The sequence below is a fragment of the Hemisphaericaspora subhashii genome, assembly GCF_019202705.1.
Source record: "Hemisphaericaspora subhashii strain CBS 10753 chromosome Unknown scaffold134, whole genome shotgun sequence".
NCBI lineage: Eukaryota > Fungi > Ascomycota > Pichiomycetes > Serinales > Debaryomycetaceae > Hemisphaericaspora > Hemisphaericaspora subhashii.
This window is the reverse complement of record NW_026057430.1, coordinates 1-24582: the sequence shown is the minus strand read 5'-3', so window position 1 is coordinate 24582 and position 24582 is coordinate 1. Positions and strand designations below refer to the sequence as shown.

Here is a 24582-nt window from a genome sequence, read left to right as displayed (position 1 = left end):
TGGTTAACAAAAAGGGATTCATCTTGCGCTCGGGATCAAAATGACGATGTGGATTTGCAAAGTACTAGCTTCTCACTAAAATCGAATGAGGATAACAATGCTGTCACATATAGGCATAAATCCAGAAGGGCCACGGAGGGGGGATACTCTACAAGTTTAGTAAAGCATTTAAACTCAAGGTTTTTTTAAAATCTTGAAGACATTCATTTTGAACATGATAACCATTGCATCTTGATTTAACGACAGAAATAAACAGCATAGAATGAATAGTCGTTAACGTCATTAATCCCTTTTGGAAGGTTAAATGATGCGTTTGACAAAATTTCTCTTAAGTGAAGTAAGACGTTTATTCTTCTTTGTCACGGGGGCTACGTAAACTCTTATTATGATAAGATGTTATATTTAATAAACTGTAACAGAAGAGACGACAGTTGCTTTTCTTCTTGGACTTGAAATTCAGAAATAATGGCTGATGTGTGTATAGGGTTTTTTTCATAGAATCAATGTCTATTTATAATGTCTATGGCAGACTATACGCCTAAAGAGTATCTAAATACCCAACGTTTGAGCGAGAATAGAGGAACTATCAGATGACTGAATTTGAAGGAAATGCATTGAAGAACGGCATTTGGGACTCAAAGTCCAACATCTTACGACCAAAATTTATAACACCGTCTTAATACCCACGAACCCCCCCCATCTTGATTTTTTTTATGACTTATTAATGTGTGTATATTACAAACCAAAAGGATTGCGTGAAGTTAGATTACCGCTAATCTTGCTTTTTGGGAATACTATTGGGTGTATTAGAAGTAAAGACTAGGTCCTTTTTATAGAAGTAAAATAACTTATGTAAACTATCTACACTAGACTTGAAGTAGGGGGAAGTTGAGACATATTTATATTTGTTCATTTAAGCGCCGCATGGTACTTTTATTGGATAGACTATAAGCATAACGACAGCATTACTAATCAAGAGAATTAAGCATAATGACTAAGTGTACTTAGGAATCCCAACTTGGTCGTAACATGCTCTGTATAATTTTACTAATTACATAGTACTGCACAGGTTTCACAATACCTTACTAGTTTGAAATTCATCCATAATGAAACTGGACGGTACAATTAGGCTAACAACAATGATTAGACTAGGATTCNAGGGGGCACTGTTTTGGGACGCGGTTTGATAACAATTTGATAATAAATTGGTATCTGTTTAGCGAATGTAATAGTCTAAACTAGCCAAATGTAAATTATAAGTAGTAGTGATCAAACAATATACAAATTATATATAAAATAGTCCATCCCTCCTCCCTTACATTCCATCGTAGATGAAGATAATTACAACCACATCTGTCGTTCCCGCAGTCGTCGAGACAAAAGTGAAAATTCATGCCTGCATATCGTCTATACGATACTCCTTTTTTTTTTTCTGATACAATGGATACTGAGTGATGTCGCGACCCTATCTCCAATGACAATTCGCGAACACGCTTGGACTATATAAAACAGCACACGTGGATGATAAAGTGACGTGGTTCCTGTATACGTCTAAAATAGGAAGAATGGTAGACCACCTCAAATATACATAACCTCCTTTCGCCTAAGCACTATCTTCTAAAGACGAATTATGATGGGGTATGTAGACCAGAACAGTTAACAGAGGACCTGTATACATTATGAAATAATACTGGAGGCTAAACTAACGGACGGAGGCTTTTGTTTGTATAAGAAAATGAACGTTTTGTTCCGGTACATAAGGACCCTAATTTTTTTTTTCTGAGAGGAGAATGCCTCGCCCAGCAGTAACAATGGAAATTATACCCTTCGCGAAAAGTTGAAAATCTAAATTTAGAACACTCAAAATTCAATCTTAGATTCCATTTTTACTTGTAAGGACATTGTCATTATGTTTAATAGTAGAAGATTCTCATATCCGAGTATAATATTAGCAATAGTAATAGGGCTCATCGTTGTCTTCAATGTTCACTTTATTGTGTACGGTAATATTTCGGGCGAGTCAAACACACAAGCCTCATTACAAGATGAAGTAAGTAGAGTTGGCAGCGAAGAATATCGAGCTTCTATGATAAATGAGCTCGAACAATCCAACAAAGAAGAACTTCTTAACGAGTTGAAGAAAAAAATAGAAGATACTGAAAAGCCCCGGCTCATCCAGGAACTCAGAGATCAGATTGCAGCCACACACGAGGATGCAATTAAAGAGGCTTTAAGAAAACAAGTTGCTAAAGACTATACTTCAAAATATTTTAAAGAGCAAGTATTTTCCTATAAGTTGTTTGAAGATTTGGCAAGTGACTATGCTCAAAAACACGTCAAAGAGTTCAAAGACTTTGACTTGTTGGATGCATTCAAAGGTATGTCGTTCCCGGATATTTCCCTCCCACACGACTTCAATAAAAAGCTTGAATCACATATGAGCAAGTACCTTGATCGACAGAAGTATTTTACACACGTTTTGAAAGATATTCTTATTGCAAATAAACCCAAATGTGAACCAATAACTAAGGAAGAGGGCGGTAGAATCAATCCAACTTATCAATGGGACTGTAGGAAATTGTCCGAAAAGGACCTTCGAGATTCTGGTTTGAATTTGTCTGACGAAAAATTCGAAGCATTGCAAGATTCTCATGACAAATTGGTCAAAGCTTTGAAAGTCTTACCGGATCCTCTACTACATTTTATAAATGGAGATGGTATTGTTATAAATGGTGGTGGTGGAATGATTGGTGGTGCTTTAGTAGCATTAGTCAATTTGAGAGAGCTTGGCTCTACTTTGCCTGTTGAGATAATTCTTGATAAGTCGACTGAATACGATTCTGAAGTATGTGACGAATTATTACCAAACACTCTTAACGCCAAATGCGTTGTTGTGGAAAGGGAGGTTGGAAAAGATGTATTGGAACGTGTCACTGATAAATTTGCTCGTAAAGTTTTGGGAATTTTAGTAAGCTCATTCGACAATATAATTGCCTTGGATGCTGATAATTTAGCCATAAAGAATGTGGATTCCCTTTTTCATACTGAACCGTTTTTATCAACTAAGATGCTCTTATGGCCCGACATTTGGCATAAAACAACGAGTCCTATCTATTATGATATAGCACGATTCGAGAAAGGGGAACCAATACGTCGTCATGGATTAGGAAACGATCACTCTTTTACCGAATATATTTCTAAAGACAGATTTTCCGAAATCCATTACCATGATTTACTGGGTATACCTAAATCAGTAAGTACAGAAACGGGCCAAATAGTCATGTCGAAACGGAAGCACTTTAGGAGCTTGTTGTTATCTTTATATTATAGTTTAAACCAAAAGGACTTCTATAAGAGTTTGCTATATCAGGGCGCACCAGGCTCAGGTGATAGAGAAACATTCCTACCTGCATTGCACGTTATGAATGAGGATTATTTCTTGGAACATCAATCAATCTTCCGTATAGGTTACGATTTCAAAGATCTAAATAATAAAAAACATTCCGAAGAAACAACATTAGGACAGACCGATCCACGCGAGAACTACGAATTTTACAAACAATGGAGAGAATTCTTACAATCAAAGGACTTGGATACTAGGTTGAATCCATTTCAAGTTGGAGGCTACACTGCTAACCTACGCAAGGAATTTATCGAATCAATGAAAAAGACAATTAAAACTGAGCCCATTGATGGCGAAGAACAAGAAGAACATGTAGTTGAATATGAGCTTCCCAGTATCTTATTCTTGCATTGTCATCACCCAAAAATTGATCCAATTAAAAACGCAGCTGAAAAAGGGGAATGGGGTACATACTCAAAAAGAAACATCGGCCATCCAGAGAAACACGAAGATTTGTTTCGTGGTATTGATTGGGAATTGAAATTCCATACAATTGCCAAGTGGGTAGCTTGTGAGGGCTTGCAAAGTGATAACTTTTGGAAGAATATCGCGAAGGTGGATCGATCTGAAACTTGTGAAAGAGTTTCTAAATTTGTTGATTTCTTGATGAAAGATACCAAGGATCCAGATTCTTCCGTCTTAAAGATATTCAAAGACACTGAGCGACGTATTTAAAATGGATGCTATAGATTTATAGACAATTTAACTGCAATCATGTCGTAATATTACACTGTATTTTATAAAAACTAGCTTATTATTCTACTCTTCGGGATCAGAAATTTCACTTTCATCACTATCACTAACAGCATCTGATTCATAATCAGTTTCGTCTTCGTGATGATGTCCTTCTTCACAATCGGATTGGTCATCCGTTGAAATCTCTTCAATGTTGACACTAAACCCTTGCTCATTAAAGAAACGACTCATTTCATCTGATTGATCAGGCGGTAAACTTGTAAATACAACGGAGTGATCAGATGAGAACAACTTTTTGAAATACTTATTCAAGGCATAAACCACATCCTCTGGGCCCAATTGATTCAATTTCTTCAAATAGAATTCATCATATTTAGGTCCTCTTCTCTTGAATAAATTATCAATAATCTTACAATTAGCCGAATCATAACTATTATCCTGGGAATTGGCAAATTCATTAACAATAGCAGCAACTGCATTTTCAATACTAATAATATCCACTTCCAATTCCATATTAGCATATTGGTCCACAATCTGCTTGGCAGTTAACCAAGCTTGCTTTGCATCAGAGCCTCTGTAGATGCTGAAATGTAAATAGCCAGTTTCGACATTTCTCCTAATACTTGCACCATAAGCTAAACCAGTCCCTCTGATCCCTCTCCAAAATGGTCCTTCAACTGCAGTTAAAAATTCACTAGCAAGCGCGATTTTGAACATGTCATCATCTAAATAATCAGTTGGTATGGTTGTGAGTGCAACCAAATGAGTAGATTCAGCAGCTGGAATCTTAACTAGGAATGCTTCTTGTTTACAATTTGAACCTAAATTGGATCTAAATTGGAATGAACGTGGTAATCCATCAAATCCATCAGGAATGTATTCAAACTTACCATTGAGAGATTCTTCTTCTTTAATATATCCATCGGTAAATTTAGTCCAACTACTGATTGGATTTTTTAAATTAATTGCATTTCCCAAAATCAAAACCTTGATATTATCTAATTTAAATAACTGATTTCTAATAGTATTCAAATCATCTTGAATTTTGGAGAAATTTCCTTGTTCAATCTGTTCCAATAATCCTTTATAAAAGCTTTCCGTATACATCGAATCTTGTGCTTTTCTCATGGAGGATTTATCAAACATATGTCTATATTGACAAGAATACATCATTAATTCACCATTTCTCTTCTTATCAGGTAAAGAGTTGATAATCTTTTCAATAATAACTTTAATTCTAGACTCTTCAAATACTGAATATTTCGATACATTCAATAACCATTCAATTGCCTTTTGATACTTCTTGGTTTCAAATTTTACTCGAACAGTTATCAATTCCAAGAATTGACTTTCATATCCATTATCCAAATGGAATTCAATCAAATCATCATTCATTTGCGCGATTACTTTTTCATAAGGGATATATTCACCACCATTTGGTAATTGAATAGGTAATGAAAATAATTCTTCGATTATTGACATATAACTTAATAAATGAGAATCAATTCTAGTTGAGGACATGACTAATTGTATAGTAGTGAATTGAGATTTGAAGTCTTCAAGATGAATGAATAATGGGAATTGATTTTTTGGAGTATCGTTTTTTAACAATTGAATAAAATCATCATTCTCAACATATGGATTACATTTAATATCAACAAGAGATTCATAATATCCTGCTTTATAAGATTTTGTATTAATGAACGCAATTTTGGATGGATCAGGTTTTGGAAATCGAGTTACCAATTCATCTGGAATAGGTGTATCATTTTTCGTCTGAGCAGTATCTAACATTTCTTGAAGTTTTAATAACCCTTCCTTTCCATATTTCTTTTTAATTTCTTTGGTTAATTCTTTATGTTGCTTCTTCATAGCTTCATTCAATTTAGCAGATGGCTTACCCAAAATAGTGGCAGAATTGTTATCAACAAGATATTCCTTAATAAGATCACTCCATTGTTTTGCTGTCCATTGAAGTAATACTTCATATTCATTTAAATCCTTAGACCACTTTTCCAAATCAGAACCATCTGGATTACCATAGATGAATTCAAGAGTGGCAATGTTTGAGAAAACAGATGCTGCCTTTTCAGCCCCAGATATAAATTTCAATCGTTGTTGATTGATCATTTGTGTCATATAAGCCATGTCTATATTTTCCGGGATTGTTTGAGATAATATTAATTCCTTAACTTTGGAATCGACTTCTTTCAAATGAATAGTGGGGACACCATTGAAATTGAAATTAATAGTTGTTCTATAATAATCATCAGTTGTATAATCAATATCTGTAGATAATGGATTTTCAATCTCGACTAAATTCTTATTAAATAGCGAAATAGGAGAATCAGTAAAATAAGACCCCACCATATCAATAGCTGTATTTATTAACGTATCATTACCATCTGGTCCAATCCATGACATCAATAATTCTCCCATTGATTCATCAGCGTCTGGGAATTCAATTTCTTTAACAATAGTTTCCTTTAATTGCTCATCATGTTCTGAATCAACAAATGGTCTCTTGTTGGGTATTTCTGGTAAATCAGGTAATTCGTTATCAAATTCAGTCATAATTTCAAGTAATTCATCTTCATTTATCGACCCAGTAATGATAACACATAAATTATCCGGTCTATACATTGATTTATGAAATTCTTTGATTTGATCATTGGTTAAATGACGCAATTCAGACATAAGACCACCTGTTTCAGAAGAATAACCCGAAGTTGGTGCATATAAAGTCTCTTGCATCTTTTGGAATGAAACAAACCATGATTGATTTTCAATTCCTTGCATTTCACTGAAAACAACTCCCTTTTCTTTCCCCTTTCCATCAATATGGTATACTTCAGTCAAACAAGCTTCATCAGTTAATGTTGGATTAAATAAGTGATCCAAATAAACTGGTAATAATGATTTAAATCCATCCCAACCAGCAGTTGTTAATGTATATACAGTTTGATCTACTGCAGTCCATGCATTTGTAGATGAATATAATCGATTACCTAAATTATCTAATAAACCTTTATATGGATATTTCTTGGATCCCATAAACACTAAATGTTCTAAAGTATGAGGACATCCTGAGCTATCTTTGATTTCGGTTGCTACTGCAAAATATCCATTAACAATAGGAGAAGGTTGATTAATATAGGTGAGTTGTAAACCAGTTCTTTGAGATTTCCATTTTTTGATATGAGTAGGAGCATATTCAACTTCAAATGAAGATTGCTTTATGAAATGAGAAGCAACTTTTGTCATTAATTGATTTCTAATTTGAATTATCTTAACTGGTGGTTTTCTAAAAGGAAACTTCTGGTAATAATATTTATGATGTAAATGCGTTTCTAGTGTCTCTATAAAACTTCTATAAATTGTATACGGATTACCACTTGCCCTCGTAACTTACTCTTCTTAAGTAACTTGAAAACTGTCTTCTTTAAAGCAAATTGATATGAAATCATTTGAAATTTTTAAGGCTTTTTTTTTCATTGATCTTTGATTATGCGAAGAGCCCAGAAGAGAGAGAAAAGCTTAAGGTAAGAGATGGAGTAAATAAATATAGATGACAAAGTAATGTCGCAACCCAATGTCTATTTATTATTGGTTGATACATAAACTCATTATATAATATTTGACTTATCTAATTTCTTCTTCAGCTTCTTCAAATATTTTAAATATTGTTGTCATTTCATTCTTCATACTTCTTGTTAATTGAACCAAATCATCATCTGATTTATTATACATGACACAATTAGCAAACATAAGCATAATATCCCTTTCCAATTCCTTTATCAGTTGATATACTGGAGGATCCAATTTCAGTTTAACAGCTTTTAACATATTCTTTAAATCTTTTGGTTCATATATGACATCATAATAATCAGGGGCATCTTTCTTATTAACAGCATGTAAAAATGGAGATGAGAATCGATGTTCTTGAATGGCGGTGATTAGACTGACTCCGATATTCTGGAATCGTTTATGTTGAGATGGACCTGGAGTGGAGGCTGGTGACCGTGATCGTTTGCGTGAGTCCGATTTGCGGGTTTCTCTTATTGATTCTTCCTCTTCTTCCTCTTTCTCTTGTTCTTGTATATTGTCATTTTCCTTTGGCTCAACCTGCTCGTTCTTATCTTTTATAGATTTTTCTTCTTTGTCTTCTTCTTTCATTTCAGTATCAGATTCCGGGTTTTCCTCTGGTACAGACTGTCCCTCCTCAAGAGAAGCTATTTCCTGGACGCTTTCCTCTGCTTTATCAGAGTCACCGTGTCCTTCGTCCTCATCTTCTACTATGTCATTCTTTACGTCTTCTTCTTTATCTTCCTTATTATCTTCTTGAATATGATCCACTGAATCAACTTTCGCAACATCTTGCTCTTCTATCGTTTCGTTCTTAGTCTCTTTAGTTTCAATCTCAGTTGAAGTTTGTTCAGAAGATACATCTCCAATAGATTCAGGAGTTGAACCTGGTTTTGTCTCGTTCTTTTCATCATCATCTTCTTCTTGCTCTTCGGAAATATCTATTTCTTTAATAGCTTGAGGTAGCTTATCTGTCTCTTTATCCACCTCATTCTTTTCCTCATGAACGGTTGGTAGTTGTTTATTTTCTTCCTTTTCGGTTTCTTTAGCTGGTGTTGACTCCTGCAGTTGCTTTGGTGTTTCTTCCGATCCAATTGATTCTTTGTCAATCTCCATGTCTTCATCTACATCATTCTTTGCCTCTTGTTGCTGTCTATCCTCAACGACATTCTCAGCTGGTTTGATCTCCTCCTCTTCTGACTCAACTTCCATTGTTTGTTCAACAATCTCTTGCTGTTGTTGTTGTTTCTCCTTATTATAAGCATCTCTAGCATGTTTAAGTAGATATTTTGAATATCTTAAAGTTGAAGTTGCCACAATATTCTTCATTATATTTTCATATATTGGAGGCAGTATATCAATTATAACCTCATTATTATTATTTGAAATGGTTACAAATTTATGATATAAAGTTTTACTAACAATGAATAATAATAATTTAGAATCAATATCTGGGAAGTTAATATCATTATTATTAAATGTTGTTATATAATCTTTTGATTGTTTATTTAAGATTAAAAGGAATTCTTCTAATGATATTCCAATTTTACAATCATCTTTAATTTGTTGATTATATTTACTAACAACTTTATTAATGGCAGATCCTAATAATATAATCAGTAGATCTGGATTTACCTTAATAGGCTCTGACGACATTGTCTCTTGTCTCTTTGTTGTTGTTGTTGTTGTATGGAATAAAGATTGGTTTTAGTTGATGATGAATAATGCTTTTCTATTTTTTCGTTTGTTAAGGGTGTTGAAATTTTTCAGTTGATATTGGAAATATAAAAGGGAGATTCTTCTTGTTCTTCTTCTACATGGAAAGTAATTAATTAAAAGAGACTTCTTTTTAAATAGTTAGATATATTAATTAGAAAAGTAACTTTATAGAAGGTGTGATATGATTATCACGAAATATGTACATTGAACCAATTGATATAATTAATACAACTCTGTTTATTTGCAGCATACTAAAAAGTGTCAATCTTCAAGAGTATTTCAAATTACCACACCTCTACCTAAAGCCACAACTTTGATTTCAATCAAGCTACGCTGGAACTTGGTAGAACCAATCCTCACTTGTTGTCGAGAAATATAGTTTTGTTAAATCTTCAAATAATGCTAACTTTCTCGGTAACAAGGCGATTGATTCGATTATTATGACGATTAATTAGAGACTTGATATTTCTCCCATTTACTTCTACCATCAAATGGAAGTAAGTGGACATTATTTTGATTCTGGAAGTAAATATCTTCATCCAAGGGGGAAGCAAAATATGAATATTCCAGGAGTTGATTCTGTTTTTGCAAACCATCTTGATGTTTGGTGATTTATCGACAATAAAAGCAGAACACATTTGATAGCTTATTAGAGGGATAGATTGTGTCCAACTTAACAGATGTAATACGTAAGCATGTATGTGTATTGTTTTATAAATAAAGATAGCTTATAAATAATAATATGTACAAATAATAATAATAATAAGAAGATAATATATATAAGAGTAACAAACTATTAATCTTCTTCTCCAACTTATTAACCTTCTTTCTCTTTTTCTATCTATTCAGTCATATTCCATTTATTGTTGACCTTGCTTTTGCATCAATAAAGCACTAAAAACATGGGTTAGTATATTTAAATCATCATTGGTAAATCAAGCCCCGGGGGCAGCTAGGGGGGGAGGGGGTTATATACATACTTTTGTTCTTGGAATCTTTGACCAACACGTTCACTATGTTTTAAGAACTTTTCAGAACATTTAGAAATACAACTAGTTTCTTTAGTTGATAAATTACCAGAAGTAAAATCATTAACACAATCATCAAAACATCTTGAAACTAAATTTGCATATAAATTCATAAAATCTTTCATTTGTTTTTGTTCAACAATTTGTTGAAATTCTTGTTGTTCCTTAACATTTAATTGGTCCATCTTGTAATGCTTGTTGTCTATTAAACTTAGTAGTAATCAAAGAGAAGAGAGAGAAAGGGTTTTCTTAAATGGCAAATTTATTTCATCGAATTTTTTTTTTTTTTTTTCAACTGACTTTTTCTTTTAGGCAAATAAAAAAAAGATTTTTTTTTTTTTTTTCCAATTGCTTTTTTTTTTACCAAATGTAAATTATTTTTGTATGGGGAAATCACTAACTGAGTAAGTTATAGGTTGTGTCAAATATTATGTTTTGTTGATGAGGATTCAATAATGGTTGGTCATCCAAATCTGTAAGATATCGATTAATTAACATGGGATCTGACAGGTTTGTGATGATTGAATTTGAAATCATGTTGATCAACTTCAATGTATGAAGCGTTGGTAGTTGAGGTGTTCGATATATACTAATGAAAACCATCCTTGTAAGATATATCCCTCGCTTTTGGTAAATTGTTCGTGATATTGGAAAGTTGCGTGGAAATCTTCAAGATCTGGTTGATGAATCCTCATTCCCAATAATACTGAATACCATAGTATTGTTTTAATTTTATTGTTGAATTCTAAATCAGATTTTGTTAACTTATAATGGATAACATACTGAATTTTAAAACGAAACATAATAATGGTGGGAGTGGTTTTTGTACTGGTTAGGAGTTGATATATGAGGGTTGCTTTTCGTCCGATAAGCTGATACTTAAGGTTAAGTACCCAGTATCGTCCTAGCTGTTGGGGTTTTCCAATCAATCCCGTGTAACTTTTTGGATAATAACTTGCGATCGCTGCCGCCGGCATTGGTTGGTAGAGCTCTCTGCAAGTTGATGACACAACTACATTTGAATCCTCCTCAACAAATATTCGACACAACCAAACTATAACAGCAACACAAATTAGCTATGAATATGGGCTCTCAACAAATGGTTAAAATATTGGAAATATCAGAAAATACTAAAATTCACATAATGGACGAATTGAAGAACTAAGATCGATTTCATTTAGGTCTTTGTAGTTATTTAGCTTCTCAAACCGCAACAGAACCGCATCCATAATATCCAAACAAAAAATATTGTCGACTATGTCTAAATCAATCCACAATCAATCTAGGCTCAAATCACATCTACCAAGACCGTGAAATGTCAAAAAATAGATTCACCAAATCAATACCTAGTATTAAGAAGCATTATTGGTACAACGCACTTGCGCCCTAAAAGTGGATAGTTACATCAAAACTGTCACCTACTTATGGAAACATCGACGTCGATCCAACAAAGTATTGAGTCCATTGACGGACAAACAGCTACTCCGCATAATAATAAGGGTCCCCCATTCAATAAACAGATAAATAAACAAACAACCAACCGATAGGAACATCCTTTGAGTTTACTCAATAGGAGAAAGGTTTTCTGTATAGTTTTTATAATTGTATAGTTTTCCTAATTGATATGAGTAAAAAAAAAGTACGTGAGGTAATTGAATTAACGTATGAATAGCAAGGAATGGAACATTAAACTTCTTAATATTTACATGAATATATATATATTTCTAGTCTAGAGAATCTTCTTCTGTTATTTACAAGTAATCTTCTTTTTCTAACAACTACAAACTTGTGGAGCTCTAGGAAATGCAGCAATATCTTTCACGTTCTCATGTCCTACCAAATAAATCATTAATCTTTCAAATCCTAAACCAAATCCTCCATGCGGAACAGTACCATTCTTACGAAGAGTTAAATACCATTCCATATCTTCTATATTCATGTTATACCTCTTCATATCCCTAACCAATGTATCATAATCATGTTCTCTAAGGGATCCACCGGCTAATTCACCAAAATCTGGAATCAAAAGATCAAAACATGCAACCGTGGGTTTAGTTGGATCACAATCCTTTGATTTTAACATATAGAATGGTTTTAAACTTGATGGATAATCAGTAATAAATATTGGTGATTCCTTAGCTAATAATTTCTCATGTTTTAATTGTAATGATTCTCCCCATGTAAGCTGTTCTACGGATGGTAAATGATTCTTATTAAGATATTCCACTGCTTCAGTATATGTCATACTTGGCCATCTATCTGATGTCAATAACGCGTCCCATCTCTTCTTAATTATTTCATTGGCAGTACCATACGAAGCACCTAATAAATCATTCCCATTTCCAGACTCAAACTTAGTTGTTATTGCTCCTGTGCCTTCAACCAACGCTTCAGTGACATATCTAACCATATCTTCTGTAAAATTCGTCAATTGTTTCAAATCATCAATATAACAAATCTCAGCTTCAAGCATCCAAAATTCACATAAATGACGACTAGTATTGGAATTCTCCGCTCTAAAACATGGTGTTAATGTCCAAGCACGATTCAATCCAATTGTAAGTGCTTCCAAATGAAGTTGTGTCGATACAGTAAGATATGCATCTTTTCCAAAGAATTTCTCTGTTTCTTTGCCATCATCACCTCCTTTATTAACAACAGGTTCTACTTTAAATACTTCACCAGCACCTTCACAATCAGAACTGGTAATTATAGGAGGAGTTACTTTTGTAAAACTTTTTGAATTAAAGAATTCCATAAATTTAGTTTCTAAAAATGATCGTAATCTAAGAAATGATGATAATGTAGAAGTACGATGTCTAAGTGATGGATATAATCGTAAATTTTGCATAGTTGTTTCTTTCTTTTGAAGAGGATAATCAGAAGCAACATCACCAACTATAGTCAACTCATGCTTTGGGTTCTTATCATCATATATCAATTCATATGATTGTTTTCCTTTACTTTCTATCCAATCACCTTTAACCTTAATACTTTGACCAACCTTTAATTCAGGTAGTGATTGAGAATTTGGATCTTTTAATACGATATTAAGTCCTTGATATATTGAACCATCATTAATATCTAAAAATCCTACTTTTTTGAACTTTCTAATACTTTTAACATGTCCTTGAGTTTCCAATATTTGATTAGTTGGTGGTGGTTGATTATGAATTTCAAGAATTGTTGGTTTTAATTGAGTGGAATTTGATGCAGCTATGTTTCTATAGAGTCTTACGGTGCATGAACTCCGTTTCAATAGCCATCGACTTCGTATTATTGATAGCATTTGTATGGGGGCTGTCTATCAGAGTCTCCTAATCGATTCAATCGTTTTGAAAATTTTTTGTTCCAGATCTTGATTATGTAATCTCGATTTTTCAAACCTCCAAGAAAATGAAATCTTAAACCCCGGATAGCCTATTTGATCCCCCCCACGCACCACCACGATGCACACCCATCATTCACATAGTGGAGATTATGTGTCTCATGCGACTGATCTGCTCGATGCAACTGTCGCCTTATATTATTCCAAAGGATTCAAAATAGTTTGTTTAACTGAACATATGCCTCGTCTTCATGATCAATTCTTATATCCTGAAGAACTTGAAAAGCATTACACCACTGATAATCTTGTTTCTGATTTCCAGGCATTCACAAACCATGCGAAGAGACTACAACAGGAATACAAAGACAAGATGAAGATTATTATTGGGTTTGAAGTTGAAGGAATTGATATTCCTCATATTGAATATTCACAAGAATTAATTGCAAAGAATAATGAGATTCAAATGATGGTAGGGTCTGTACATTTTGTTCATCAAATTCCAATTGATTTTACGGTAGAGCTTTGGAAAGAGGCAAGATCTAAATCAAGAACAACCCGAGGATTATATTGTGATTATTTTGATTTACAATATCGTGTGATTACAAGTTTGAAACCAATGGTGGTTGGTCATTTTGATTTGATTCGATTATTACAACCAGAAGATGATTTCGATAGTACTACGGGAAAACTTACACGAGATGTTAATGTTGAAATAGATTGGCCCGAGGTTTGGGAACGTATAGTGAGGAATATTAAGGTTGTTTATGAATATGGTGGACTTTTTGAATTGAATTCTTCAGCGATTAGAAAAGGTTGGGATACACCTTATCCTAGACGAGATATAGCCGAAGCAATTATAAAGTATGGAGGAGGGAGATTCTGTCTATCCGATGATTCACATGCACTTACTCAGGTTGGACTTAATTATCATAAAGTATTGGAATATTTGAAATCATTGAATGTTGATGAAATCTATCATCTTGACTTAGATGATGATAATGAGTTAAAGGTTAGAACTGAGGACATAAACATATTAGAGAGATCTACATTTTGGGATCAATATAAATAGAAAACAGATTACATTTTTATTATTCATTCGTTACATCGAAGCACTTTTTGTAGACATTTCTAATAAGATCTACCAAACATACAGTATTTAGCAGCCAACCTGTCACACTTGATACACTTTTGTCCTTCCTTCAATTCTGGTTGATCAAATGGAACACATAAAGTCTTAGCACCCATAGATGGAGCCTTTTCATCAACTTCTTCATCATCACCATTATCCTTTTTAGCAGAAGAATCCTTAATATCATCTTCACAATCACTATCTCCACACCATGGAGCAAGAATAACATTCTTAGCATTCAATGTTGGAACGAAATCTTTCCAATCATCAACTTGAATACGATGAGTATCAAATTCATGACGTGCTTTAGATAATAATCCATCATGCATTTCATCTAAAATTTCTGGAATTCTAGTTTCTAAATCATTCAAATTAATAGAATATTTACTTCCATCATCTCTTCTAACTGCTGTAACTTGATTTTGTGCTAAATCTTTTGGACCAAATTCTAATCTAATTGGAATACCTTTCAATTCCCAATCAGCAAATTTCCAACCTGGTGAATAAATATCTCTATAATCACCAATAGTTCTAACACCAGATGCCAATAATCTCTTTTCAATAGCTTCAGCACCATCATTAATTTCTTTTCTTTGTTCTGGAGTGGTCTTTGAAGTTAATCCGACTGGAATAACAACAACTTGATGTTGAGCAACTCTTGGTGGTAAGACTAAACCCTTATTATCAGAATGAGTCATAACCATAACACCAATAACACGAGTAGATAAACCCCAGGAGTTTTGGAAAACATGAATAGGTGGGTTTTGAGGATTGGTTGGATCTTCAACAGAAATATTGAACATTCTTGAGAAATTCTGACCTAAATGATGAGAAGTACCACCTTGAATACCTCTACCAGTAGCAGCAACAAAACCTTCAACAGTTGTAGTATAATCACCACCAGCGAATTTTTCATTATCAGTTTTTGTACCTTTAATAACTGGAACAGCTAATAATTCTTCATATACTCCAGCATATAAATCTAAAATTTGTAAAACTTCTTCAGCAGCAGATTCTTTGGTTAAATGAGCAGTATGACCTTCTTGCCATAAGAATTCTCTAGTTCTTAAAAATGGTTGTGGATGTTTAAATTCCCAACGAACGACTGAATTCCATTGATTTAATCTTAATGGTAAATCACGATGAGATCTAATCCATTTAGCATAATAAGGATACATGACGGTTTCAGAAGTTGGTCTAATGGCAATAGGTTCTTCTAATTCAGATTTACCTGCCCTGGTAACCCAAGCGACTTCAGGGGCAAAACCTTCAATATGATCTTTTTCCTTTTCTAACACTCTTTGGGAAACAAACATAGGGAAATAAGCATTTTGAACACCCAATTTCTTAATACGATCATCGAACCAACGTTGGATGGTTTCCCAAACGGCATATGAGTTTGGTCTGAGGATATAACAACCTGAAACATCATAATAATCTAACATTTCACCTTTGGTAAGAACTTGAGTATACCAAGAGGAGAAATCTTTAACTTTATCAGAAGTAATACCGATTAATTTTGCATCTTCTAATTTACCAGTATCTTTTTCTTTCTTTTCTTTCTTGGTGGAGGATTCCGACTTTGAAGCTGGAGTAGTTGCAGCTGGTTCAGCGGAGAAATCAACACTAATCAATTCGATACCAGTTGATTCTAAGAATTCAACAACTGTTTTAGCAGGAACAGAAACCGCTGAAGATTCAGTAGATAATTTCAAAACAAGATCTTGACCAGCGGCTTTAATAATACTTTCATCAATAATAATTTTAATTTTATCTTTTAAATTTTTATTTAAATTAGCAATGGAAACTTCTTTGGTAGAAGTAGCAAAGAACTCTTGAACTAAATCATCCTTAGCCAATCTTGGTTCCTTAACATTGGCAGCTTTAGCAATTACTGAAGCTGGAGTTTGAGTTTCTTGTAATGCAAATACAAAGATTGGAACTGGGGTAGCAGTCTTGGCTGTTTTTGGTTTAAAGATTAAAGATTTGGTTGGAACTGAAGATTCAGATGCAACAGTAGCTAAAGACAAAGCAGCTAATGATTGTTCTAATGCCATTTCTTTTTTTATATTTTGTCTAAATATAGATTGTATTGACGTGGCTGGAAATAGAGACAGAGACAGAGTGATTGGAAAGTAATAGATGAAGATTTTTGAAGAATTTTTTTTTATTTTTACGACCAGAGTCATAAACTGTAAAAATTACAAAAGATGAAAAATTTATGATTTAACATGTGTATTTTATAGGTAAACTGTAAATATGACATTCTGTAAACCTTTTTTGAAAAATGAAAAACTTTTTCGGATATCTGAAAAATGAGTCTTATAATTTGACAACTTCTAGTAACTATTTGGTAGTCAATTGACATTATGTCACAAGTTGTATACGTTAACGAAAAGTCAGGTGTTGACAGTACTGAAGTAAAAGGTACTGAGCAACAACCATTTGCTACTCCAGCTTATGCTTTATTTACCTACCCAGATTCAAAGATTTATGTTTTTAAACAATCAGAAGGAGAAGAACAACAAGAAGGATATCTTGAAATTTCTGCCTCTGCTTTAAAGAAAGCTAAGAAAGGAGCTGAAGGTATTAAGAAAAAGATTGAAAAGCAAATTAAATTAGATGAACAAAAGAAACAAAAGGCTGAAGAAGCAAGTTTAAAACTTGCTGAATTAGATTTAATTAAAATTGAAGAAGATAAATCTTTACCAATTGCTAAGAAGATTAAATTAAGAACAATGCAAGATAACTTGGAAACTAGAGTTGCTGTTCAAGGTTGGATTCATCGTTTAAGAGTTCAAAAGGGTTTAGCTTTTATTACTCTTAGAGACGGTACTGGATTTATTCAAGCTGTTTTAACTGGTGATTTAGCTAAAGCTAAACAAACTCAAGAATTAACTATTGAATCTACTGTTATTATCAAGGGGGTTATTTCTAAATTACCTGAAGGTAAGACTGCACCAGGTGGTGTTGAATTAAAAGCTGATTATTATGAAGTTGTTGGATTATCTCCAGGTGGTGATGATGCTTTTACTAACAAGGTTCAAGAAAATGCTGATCCTTCATTATTATTAGATCAACGTCATTTAACTTTAAGAGGTGAAACTTTATCTGCAGTTATGAAAGTTAGAGCTACTTTATTAAAAGCAATTCGTAGATTTTTTGAAGAAGAAGGTTTATTAGAAGTTACTCCTCCATGTATGGTTCAAACTCAAGTTGAAGGTGGTTCAACCTTATTTAAGATGGACTATTATGGTGAAGAAGCTTATTTAACTCAATCATCTCAATTATATCTTGAAACTTGTTTACCAGCTCTTGGTGATGTTTATTGTGTTCAAGAATCTTTTAGAGCTGAAAAATCTCATACTAGAAGACATTTATCAGAATATACTCATATTGAAAGTGAATTAGCATTTATAGAATTTGATGACTTGTTATCTCATTTAGAAAGATTAATCACCAAGACAGTTTCATATGTATTGGAAGATCCTGTTGCTGGTCCATTAATTAAACAATTAAACCCTGATTTTAAACCACCACAAATGCCATTTAAAAGAATGGAATATATTGATGCCCTTGAATGGTTAAATGAACATGGTATTCCAAATGAAGATGGTGAACCATTTAAATTTGGTGATGATATTGCTGAAGCTGCTGAACGTAAGATGACTGATACAATTAATCAACCAATTTTATTAATTCGTTTCCCAGTTGAAATTAAATCATTTTATATGCAAAAATGTAAAGATGATCCAAGAGTTACTGAATCAGTTGATGTTTTAATGCCAAATGTTGGAGAAATTACTGGTGGTTCTATGAGAACTTATGATTATGAAGAATTAATTGCTGCTATTAAAAGAGAAAAATTAGATTTAGAAAGTTATTATTGGTTTACTGATCAAAGAAAGTATGGTACTTGTCCACATGGAGGATATGGTTTAGGTACTGAAAGAATTTTAGCTTGGTTATGTGATAGATTTACTGTTAGAGATTGTTCCTTATATCCAAGATTTACTGGTAGATGTAAACCATAAGTTTATACTCCTTATATGTAAATATACTTATACTAATATTACTAATTAATTAATATTATTTTCTGTTTTTTAATCAAAAAGCGAATGTGGTAAAACGAACAATAAAGTAAGACCTATTATGTTCATAAATTTTAATATGAAATTTATTGTGAGGCGGATATTACCCAGGGGGAAAACCCTGGGAGAGAAACTACATTTGGACCGAATCGCCATCAAAGTTCTATGTCTGTGGAGGAACCGGATGATTGTGTATTGCAATAGGGGAGGTGGATGCAGTTCCAAGCTTGATATCGTTGTGTCGAGAACCGTAGACGGTGAGATCCGTAGAATGACTCTTGTGCAGGACCTGTCGAATAACTCTTGTTCTTGCCGTTCCTGATTCCAACTTGAAGAAGCAGCAATTCCACAGGTATTTATCCAAGTCAAGCTGGATACCGTATGACAAGATGTGGCATTCGAAGCTGGGCGTAAACTCTACCTAACACCAAGTGTAAGGTGGTACCATTCTGAACCACTAAATTGAACTCTATGTCAAGGAAGGACCAAGCATGTAACTTGCATTATTGGGAGCCTCAGTCCGGGTTAGTGTCATACCACATTCTGCTGTATTAAGGTTCTCCGAAGGCAAGACAGGCCGAAAGGGGGATTGGACATAAACGCCTTCCATTAATATTCATGTTAAAAATTAACTCTATTTTTTCTTGCTTACGTAATACAAAGAATCTTACAGTTTGGTGATATTATTGTCCCAACTACTCCTTTAATCTACGGCTTTAATAGGTAATGAAGTTCTCCATATGGATGAATATGTAGCCGATAGGTATTTTACCAAACTAACAAAAGGCACAAAAGAAGACGACCGACCAAAAACCGTTGTCATTCATACGGTGTGTTTTTCAAGCCATGACAATTGAAAATTAACTTTAAATGAATAACAATTTAAACATTAAAATCATTTTAAAATCATTTAAACAATTACCTTTTGAACAATTTACACTCTTTTGGGGTAATTCAATAATAGCAAGTATTTGTTTATAAGTTATAGTATCTCTAATTATATAGTTTGTAGATAAATTAAGCCAAAAAAAAACAACCGCAAACCTTAATTTTTACACTTTTTATTAAAAAAAAAACAATTTGGTTGTAAAAATTGAAAATTTTGGTTGTAATTAAGAAAGAAGGGGAGAAGTAATTAATCTGATTAGGGGAGATATATATAATAAACAATAACAGAGGGGTTTAAGGAGAATTTAGAAGATATGGAAGTAAGAGAATATCATCAATATCAATAGCATTATTAATTAGAATCATGTCATCTAGCAACAACAACATCAACAACATCAACATCAACAATCCTTTAAAACAATCATTACATAAAGTAATTAAACAATTAAATAATCTTCATTCATTCAATCAATGGGATCAACGAAATCAATATGAAAGTAGCTTAACCTCAACTTTAGATAGTTTAATGAAACTATTAAACTATACAAACACATTCGCAGACTTACAAATTACTACTGCTATTACAACTACAACTACCGATAGAACAACGAATATTGGAAACTTACACCTACGTTGGTATTCTAGTCCTAGTAATAATAGCAACAACAGCAGCAGAAATATTACCAAACAAAGCATACTAAATTATCTTGAAGCTTATCAAAAGAATACAGATGAAACAAATTCAACAATTCAAGTATTACAACATTTAATCCTGTTACTTTCAGTTAATGATAAACAGCCGACAAGAATTAAAAGCTTTTATTCAAACATTTTACTTAAGCTTTCTGCAATGTTAGAACAAATATTGAGTTATCATCAAGAATCGGATCAATCTTTCATTAATTATATTACTCGATGTTTTCATTATGAATTAAAGTTTCATTCAGATTTAAAACGGAAATTTGAACTGGATATGAATAGCGAAGATACTACTGCAATTGCAAACTATTTGGATTCTTTTATTTCGGATAATAATAATGTTCCATCTCCTCCTCGTCCTTCTTCAAGAAATGATGAAAATGACACTATCTTCAGTTACGCTGATAATGAAGATGCAGATACTAATCATAACAGCAACCCTAGAAGAAATGAAAATATCGAACTTCCATTAGAATTAGAATCAAATAATCAAAGTTTTAACAAGCTTTATAAATTGTTTCTCGGTATACTATATGCTATGAAATCTCCAAACCCTACCCGTATTGCATACGTATTTGTCAATTTATTTAAGAAACAAGAAAATATAGACTGTTTCGAATCCATCAATCATTATCACAACAAATTCATGACTGATACGATAAATAGGTTCCTTCTCCAGAATAATAAAATAAATGATTACCAAGCCGATAGGATCCTTCCACGAGGACTTGATGATATCAACAAGAAAGTGGTTAGAGAAATTGTTAACAAATACAACCCACCACCATCCCAAACTTCTCAAGGTTCCCAAAAATCTAATATATTGCCTGATATTTTTGAAAATCTTAATTTTGATGATAATGCTAATAATTCCGAACAAACCCTCAAGCAAAATCAGAGAAAGACGTTTATTGAAATGAAACTTCTAATCCCAACTTTAAATAGTCTAGAACTTGATTTTGATCCCGAATTCCCCAAACTCCTAAAACACTATTTTGATTGTTATAATACTATTCTATCAACTATGGCTCAGGCTTCTGATCATCAGTTTGTACCACGAATTATATCCTTATCAGCGGAAATTATGCAGAAATTGGATGATGATGTGGATGAAGCTAATTTAAAAGATATTATTTATGAGTTTTATGAAGCACATAAACTACTAAGTATAGGCAATCATTTGAATCGACAAGCTTCATTATTGATGAGAGCTAGCACATTGGATTATTACAAGCTGAAAAAACTCAACAAAATAGTATTGAGAGGTTGGTACGAAAAATCTCAAAGAATCTCACGACTAAATCGACATGCGGAGGAAATGGAAAAGTATGTATCCACAGCAGGAACAAAACGATTTTTGAAGGACTGGATCTCGAAAACTGTTGAACATAATATTGTGTTAAACGATCTGGATGCGTTTTATGGGAAAAATTTAAAGGAGAAGCTGGTTTCTCTTTGGAAACAAAAGATGCACAATCACAGTCAGAATCGTTTTGTTGCTGACGGTTTGGTGAAGAGGAAATTTCTAATCAAGATGAAGAACGGTTTGACCGAGAAAATGGATCTAATGAAAAAAGCCGAACAAGTATTCAACAATTCATTAATTTCAAAATATTTCAATATAATCCAAGAGAAATATCGTATTATCCAAGAGAACAAGTCCAAGGTATTAGAACTTTCTCATGCATTTCGTATTCAAAGAGATCAAAGTATTACATCATACTATTTTTTAAACTGGTACGTTAAAATGGACTCTCGAGCTTATGGTGATTTATCAGTCTTCAATGGTTCCCTAAGTGAGAAATTAATCCATTTAAATCAATTAGCAAGAAGGTTTGTATTATCCATTTACTTTAATAAATGGAAGAAACGACATAGATTAGAGAAAACAGTTCATCTCATTCAACAGAATAGTGATTTAAAACTAGCTCGTCAAATATTTGTCGATAATTGGCAATATAAGGTCGAACTTTCAAGACAAGCAGATATTATTTATGCTGATCATTTATTCAAATTAAAAACAAATATCTTTAAGCAATGGAGTACTAAAACGTCTCAAATGATTATAGCCAAAAACTTTTATGAAACTAATACCAAGAAGAAATTTTTAAAATTTTTGAACACAAGTCTGACTTTGATAAGAAATGAAAATAGTTTCAAAGAAACGGTAAAAAGATCATACTGGAAATTATTGCTCATTAATTACAATTTAAGAGTGATTGCTAGAAAGAAAAATGAAACTAGTGTCGATGTGATATTCTCAAATTGGAAGGACCATGCTTCTCAAGTTCGAGGCAACGAGCTTCTGGCACAACGAATTAATGAAGACAGATTAAAATCAAAGGTATTACATCATTGGAAATCACGCACTCAGGATGCAGTCGATATGGAAATATTTGCAATTGAAATGGATAAAAGAAAATATTATGATCTATGGCGGACTCAAACTAACATTAGTACTGCTGAATTAGCTAGTTTGTATGAGAGCTATAAACAACAACATCCAATAACACTCCTGGATTCAATCACCATGAAAGGGGTATTAAGGAATTGGAGAGATAAGCATCATGAAGTATTTGAAATGCAAGCAACTGAGAAGATTAAAATGGTTGAGCAAATGACATTGGCAAGAAAAGTTGAAACCTGGCGGAATAAATTACAGACCCGTTTAGATTGGCAAAATGAAGCTGAATCGAAAATTGCTGACTTTCTACGAAAGACTCTTGTTCAACCAATGGTTCAATTATGGAGAGTAAAGTTAGCACAGCGGTATGAAATGGAAATGCATGCAAATGAAATTGTTCAAAATAATTTAGGCAAGAAATTCTTGACGATTTGGGTTGGCAGATCAGACATGAATAAAGAAATGGAAAATAAAGCGGAGGATTTATTGGCAGGAAAGGATTTTAGTATACTGCGTGATCTAGTTCGTAATTGGAACATGAAATATCATAAGCATATCAAAAGGCATGAATCACAATGTCAATTTTTTATTGAAAAAATGGATCGCTCGAGAAACCAATCGATTTTCAAATTATGGCATCATAAGACATTAGAAAGGATAGCCCATCGGAATAATCAGAATGAGGAACAGGAATATATTGATGCAAATACATCAATATTAAGTAGTCTGTCACCACTTGCAAGCAGATCAAGAAGACAAATGGCTTCCTTAAGAACACCAGTGAAATCACAAGCTGAAAATAGAGGTCCATTCCTTACACCATCCCCTCGAAAAGGTCCGAGTCCAACCAAGTTACAAGAGACTAAAGAAAGAATGGAAAATCAGAAAATGTATGCATTAAGACAAAGATTTTCAAGAGTGAAACTTACTCCAAACACATCTCCAATTGATGCTAATAAGAATAGTCAAACTGCTCCACCTCTAGGAAGGACACCTCAACGATTAAAGTTTTATCGATTGTCTCCTCCTACAACTCGGACTCGATCGATATCGCCTCCAAAACCACCTAGGTTTACAAAAGAAGTTGATTTTCTTAATAATAGAGTAGAACCTGAGATTCAAGAAGGTTCATCTTCTGCAGTTGAAGCCGATTTGAGAAATCGGTATGATGATAATATGGTTGAACAAGCAAAGCAAATGAAACGGATTATTCCAAAGCGATTCCCTACTGATGAGGAATATAATCAGATGAAACTTTCTAATGTTGACACATTAAGGAGGAGATTTACGGATGGGTCCTTCCAAGGTTAGAAATATCTATTCTATAGAGTGTATAAATATTATATAAAGTACATGGTTTAATGAGTAACGGAAAAGGGTATGTGGTTGGAGATAAACTTTTCATGTTGATTTATTCTCTCAGTTGGCAACAAAACAACTTTACGTACCTCTAGCGGTCCCATTGATAGCGTTTCTTTTGGTTGCTCCATTAGATATTACTCTAGAATAAATTTATAAGTCAATGTATAGATCTCTTGATCGGGCCCTAGGTAGAGTATCGGATCATGTCACGAATTATACCATAACCTTCAGAAAGGGTACAAAATGGGTT

At 33.2% G+C, this 24582-nt stretch overlaps 9 protein-coding genes across 9 annotated transcripts; 4 read left to right on the top strand and 5 right to left on the bottom strand. All coding sequences in view use genetic code 12, as the record gives it.

The window, feature by feature from the left end:
* Nucleotides 1–1909: 1909 nt before the first annotated feature.
* MNN26 (Mnn26p) lies at nucleotides 1910–4078 on the top strand (the record flags this gene model as incomplete). Its single annotated transcript, XM_049409419.1, has 1 exon — nucleotides 1910–4078. One exon carries the CDS (start codon nucleotides 1910–1912, stop codon nucleotides 4076–4078), a length of 2169 nt encoding a protein of 722 aa, XP_049261357.1.
* An 84-nt stretch (nucleotides 4079–4162) lies between these two features.
* On the bottom strand, nucleotides 4163–7363 carry J8A68_005360 (uncharacterized protein; the record flags this gene model as incomplete). The annotated part of the gene is made up of 1 exon (XM_049409417.1): nucleotides 4163–7363. The coding sequence occupies one exon, from the start codon at nucleotides 7361–7363 to the stop codon at nucleotides 4163–4165; it is 3201 nt and encodes a 1066-aa protein (XP_049261356.1).
* A 378-nt stretch (nucleotides 7364–7741) lies between these two features.
* On the bottom strand, nucleotides 7742–9340 carry J8A68_005359 (uncharacterized protein; the record flags this gene model as incomplete). Its single annotated transcript, XM_049409416.1, has 1 exon — nucleotides 7742–9340. The coding sequence occupies one exon, from the start codon at nucleotides 9338–9340 to the stop codon at nucleotides 7742–7744; it is 1599 nt and encodes a 532-aa protein (XP_049261355.1).
* Nucleotides 9341–10263: 923 nt separating this feature from the next.
* Nucleotides 10264–10616, bottom strand: TIM9 (protein transporter; the record flags this gene model as incomplete). Its single annotated transcript, XM_049409415.1, has 2 exons — nucleotides 10264–10297; nucleotides 10384–10616. 2 exons carry the CDS (start codon nucleotides 10614–10616, stop codon nucleotides 10264–10266), a joined length of 267 nt encoding a protein of 88 aa, XP_049261354.1.
* A 1586-nt stretch (nucleotides 10617–12202) lies between these two features.
* On the bottom strand, nucleotides 12203–13720 carry J8A68_005357 (asparagine--tRNA ligase; the record flags this gene model as incomplete). Its single annotated transcript, XM_049409414.1, has 1 exon — nucleotides 12203–13720. One exon carries the CDS (start codon nucleotides 13718–13720, stop codon nucleotides 12203–12205), a length of 1518 nt encoding a protein of 505 aa, XP_049261353.1.
* Nucleotides 13721–13880: 160 nt separating this feature from the next.
* Nucleotides 13881–14828, top strand: J8A68_005356 (histidinol-phosphatase; the record flags this gene model as incomplete). Its single annotated transcript, XM_049409413.1, has 1 exon — nucleotides 13881–14828. One exon carries the CDS (start codon nucleotides 13881–13883, stop codon nucleotides 14826–14828), a length of 948 nt encoding a protein of 315 aa, XP_049261352.1.
* A 59-nt stretch (nucleotides 14829–14887) lies between these two features.
* J8A68_005355 (proline--tRNA ligase) lies at nucleotides 14888–16945 on the bottom strand (the record flags this gene model as incomplete). Its single annotated transcript, XM_049409412.1, has 1 exon — nucleotides 14888–16945. The coding sequence occupies one exon, from the start codon at nucleotides 16943–16945 to the stop codon at nucleotides 14888–14890; it is 2058 nt and encodes a 685-aa protein (XP_049261351.1).
* A 312-nt stretch (nucleotides 16946–17257) lies between these two features.
* On the top strand, nucleotides 17258–18922 carry DED81 (asparagine--tRNA ligase; the record flags this gene model as incomplete). The annotated part of the gene is made up of 1 exon (XM_049409411.1): nucleotides 17258–18922. One exon carries the CDS (start codon nucleotides 17258–17260, stop codon nucleotides 18920–18922), a length of 1665 nt encoding a protein of 554 aa, XP_049261350.1.
* A 1309-nt stretch (nucleotides 18923–20231) lies between these two features.
* Nucleotides 20232–24281, top strand: SFI1 (Sfi1p; the record flags this gene model as incomplete). The annotated part of the gene is made up of 1 exon (XM_049409410.1): nucleotides 20232–24281. The coding sequence occupies one exon, from the start codon at nucleotides 20232–20234 to the stop codon at nucleotides 24279–24281; it is 4050 nt and encodes a 1349-aa protein (XP_049261349.1).
* Between the last annotated feature and the right edge of the window lie 301 nt (nucleotides 24282–24582).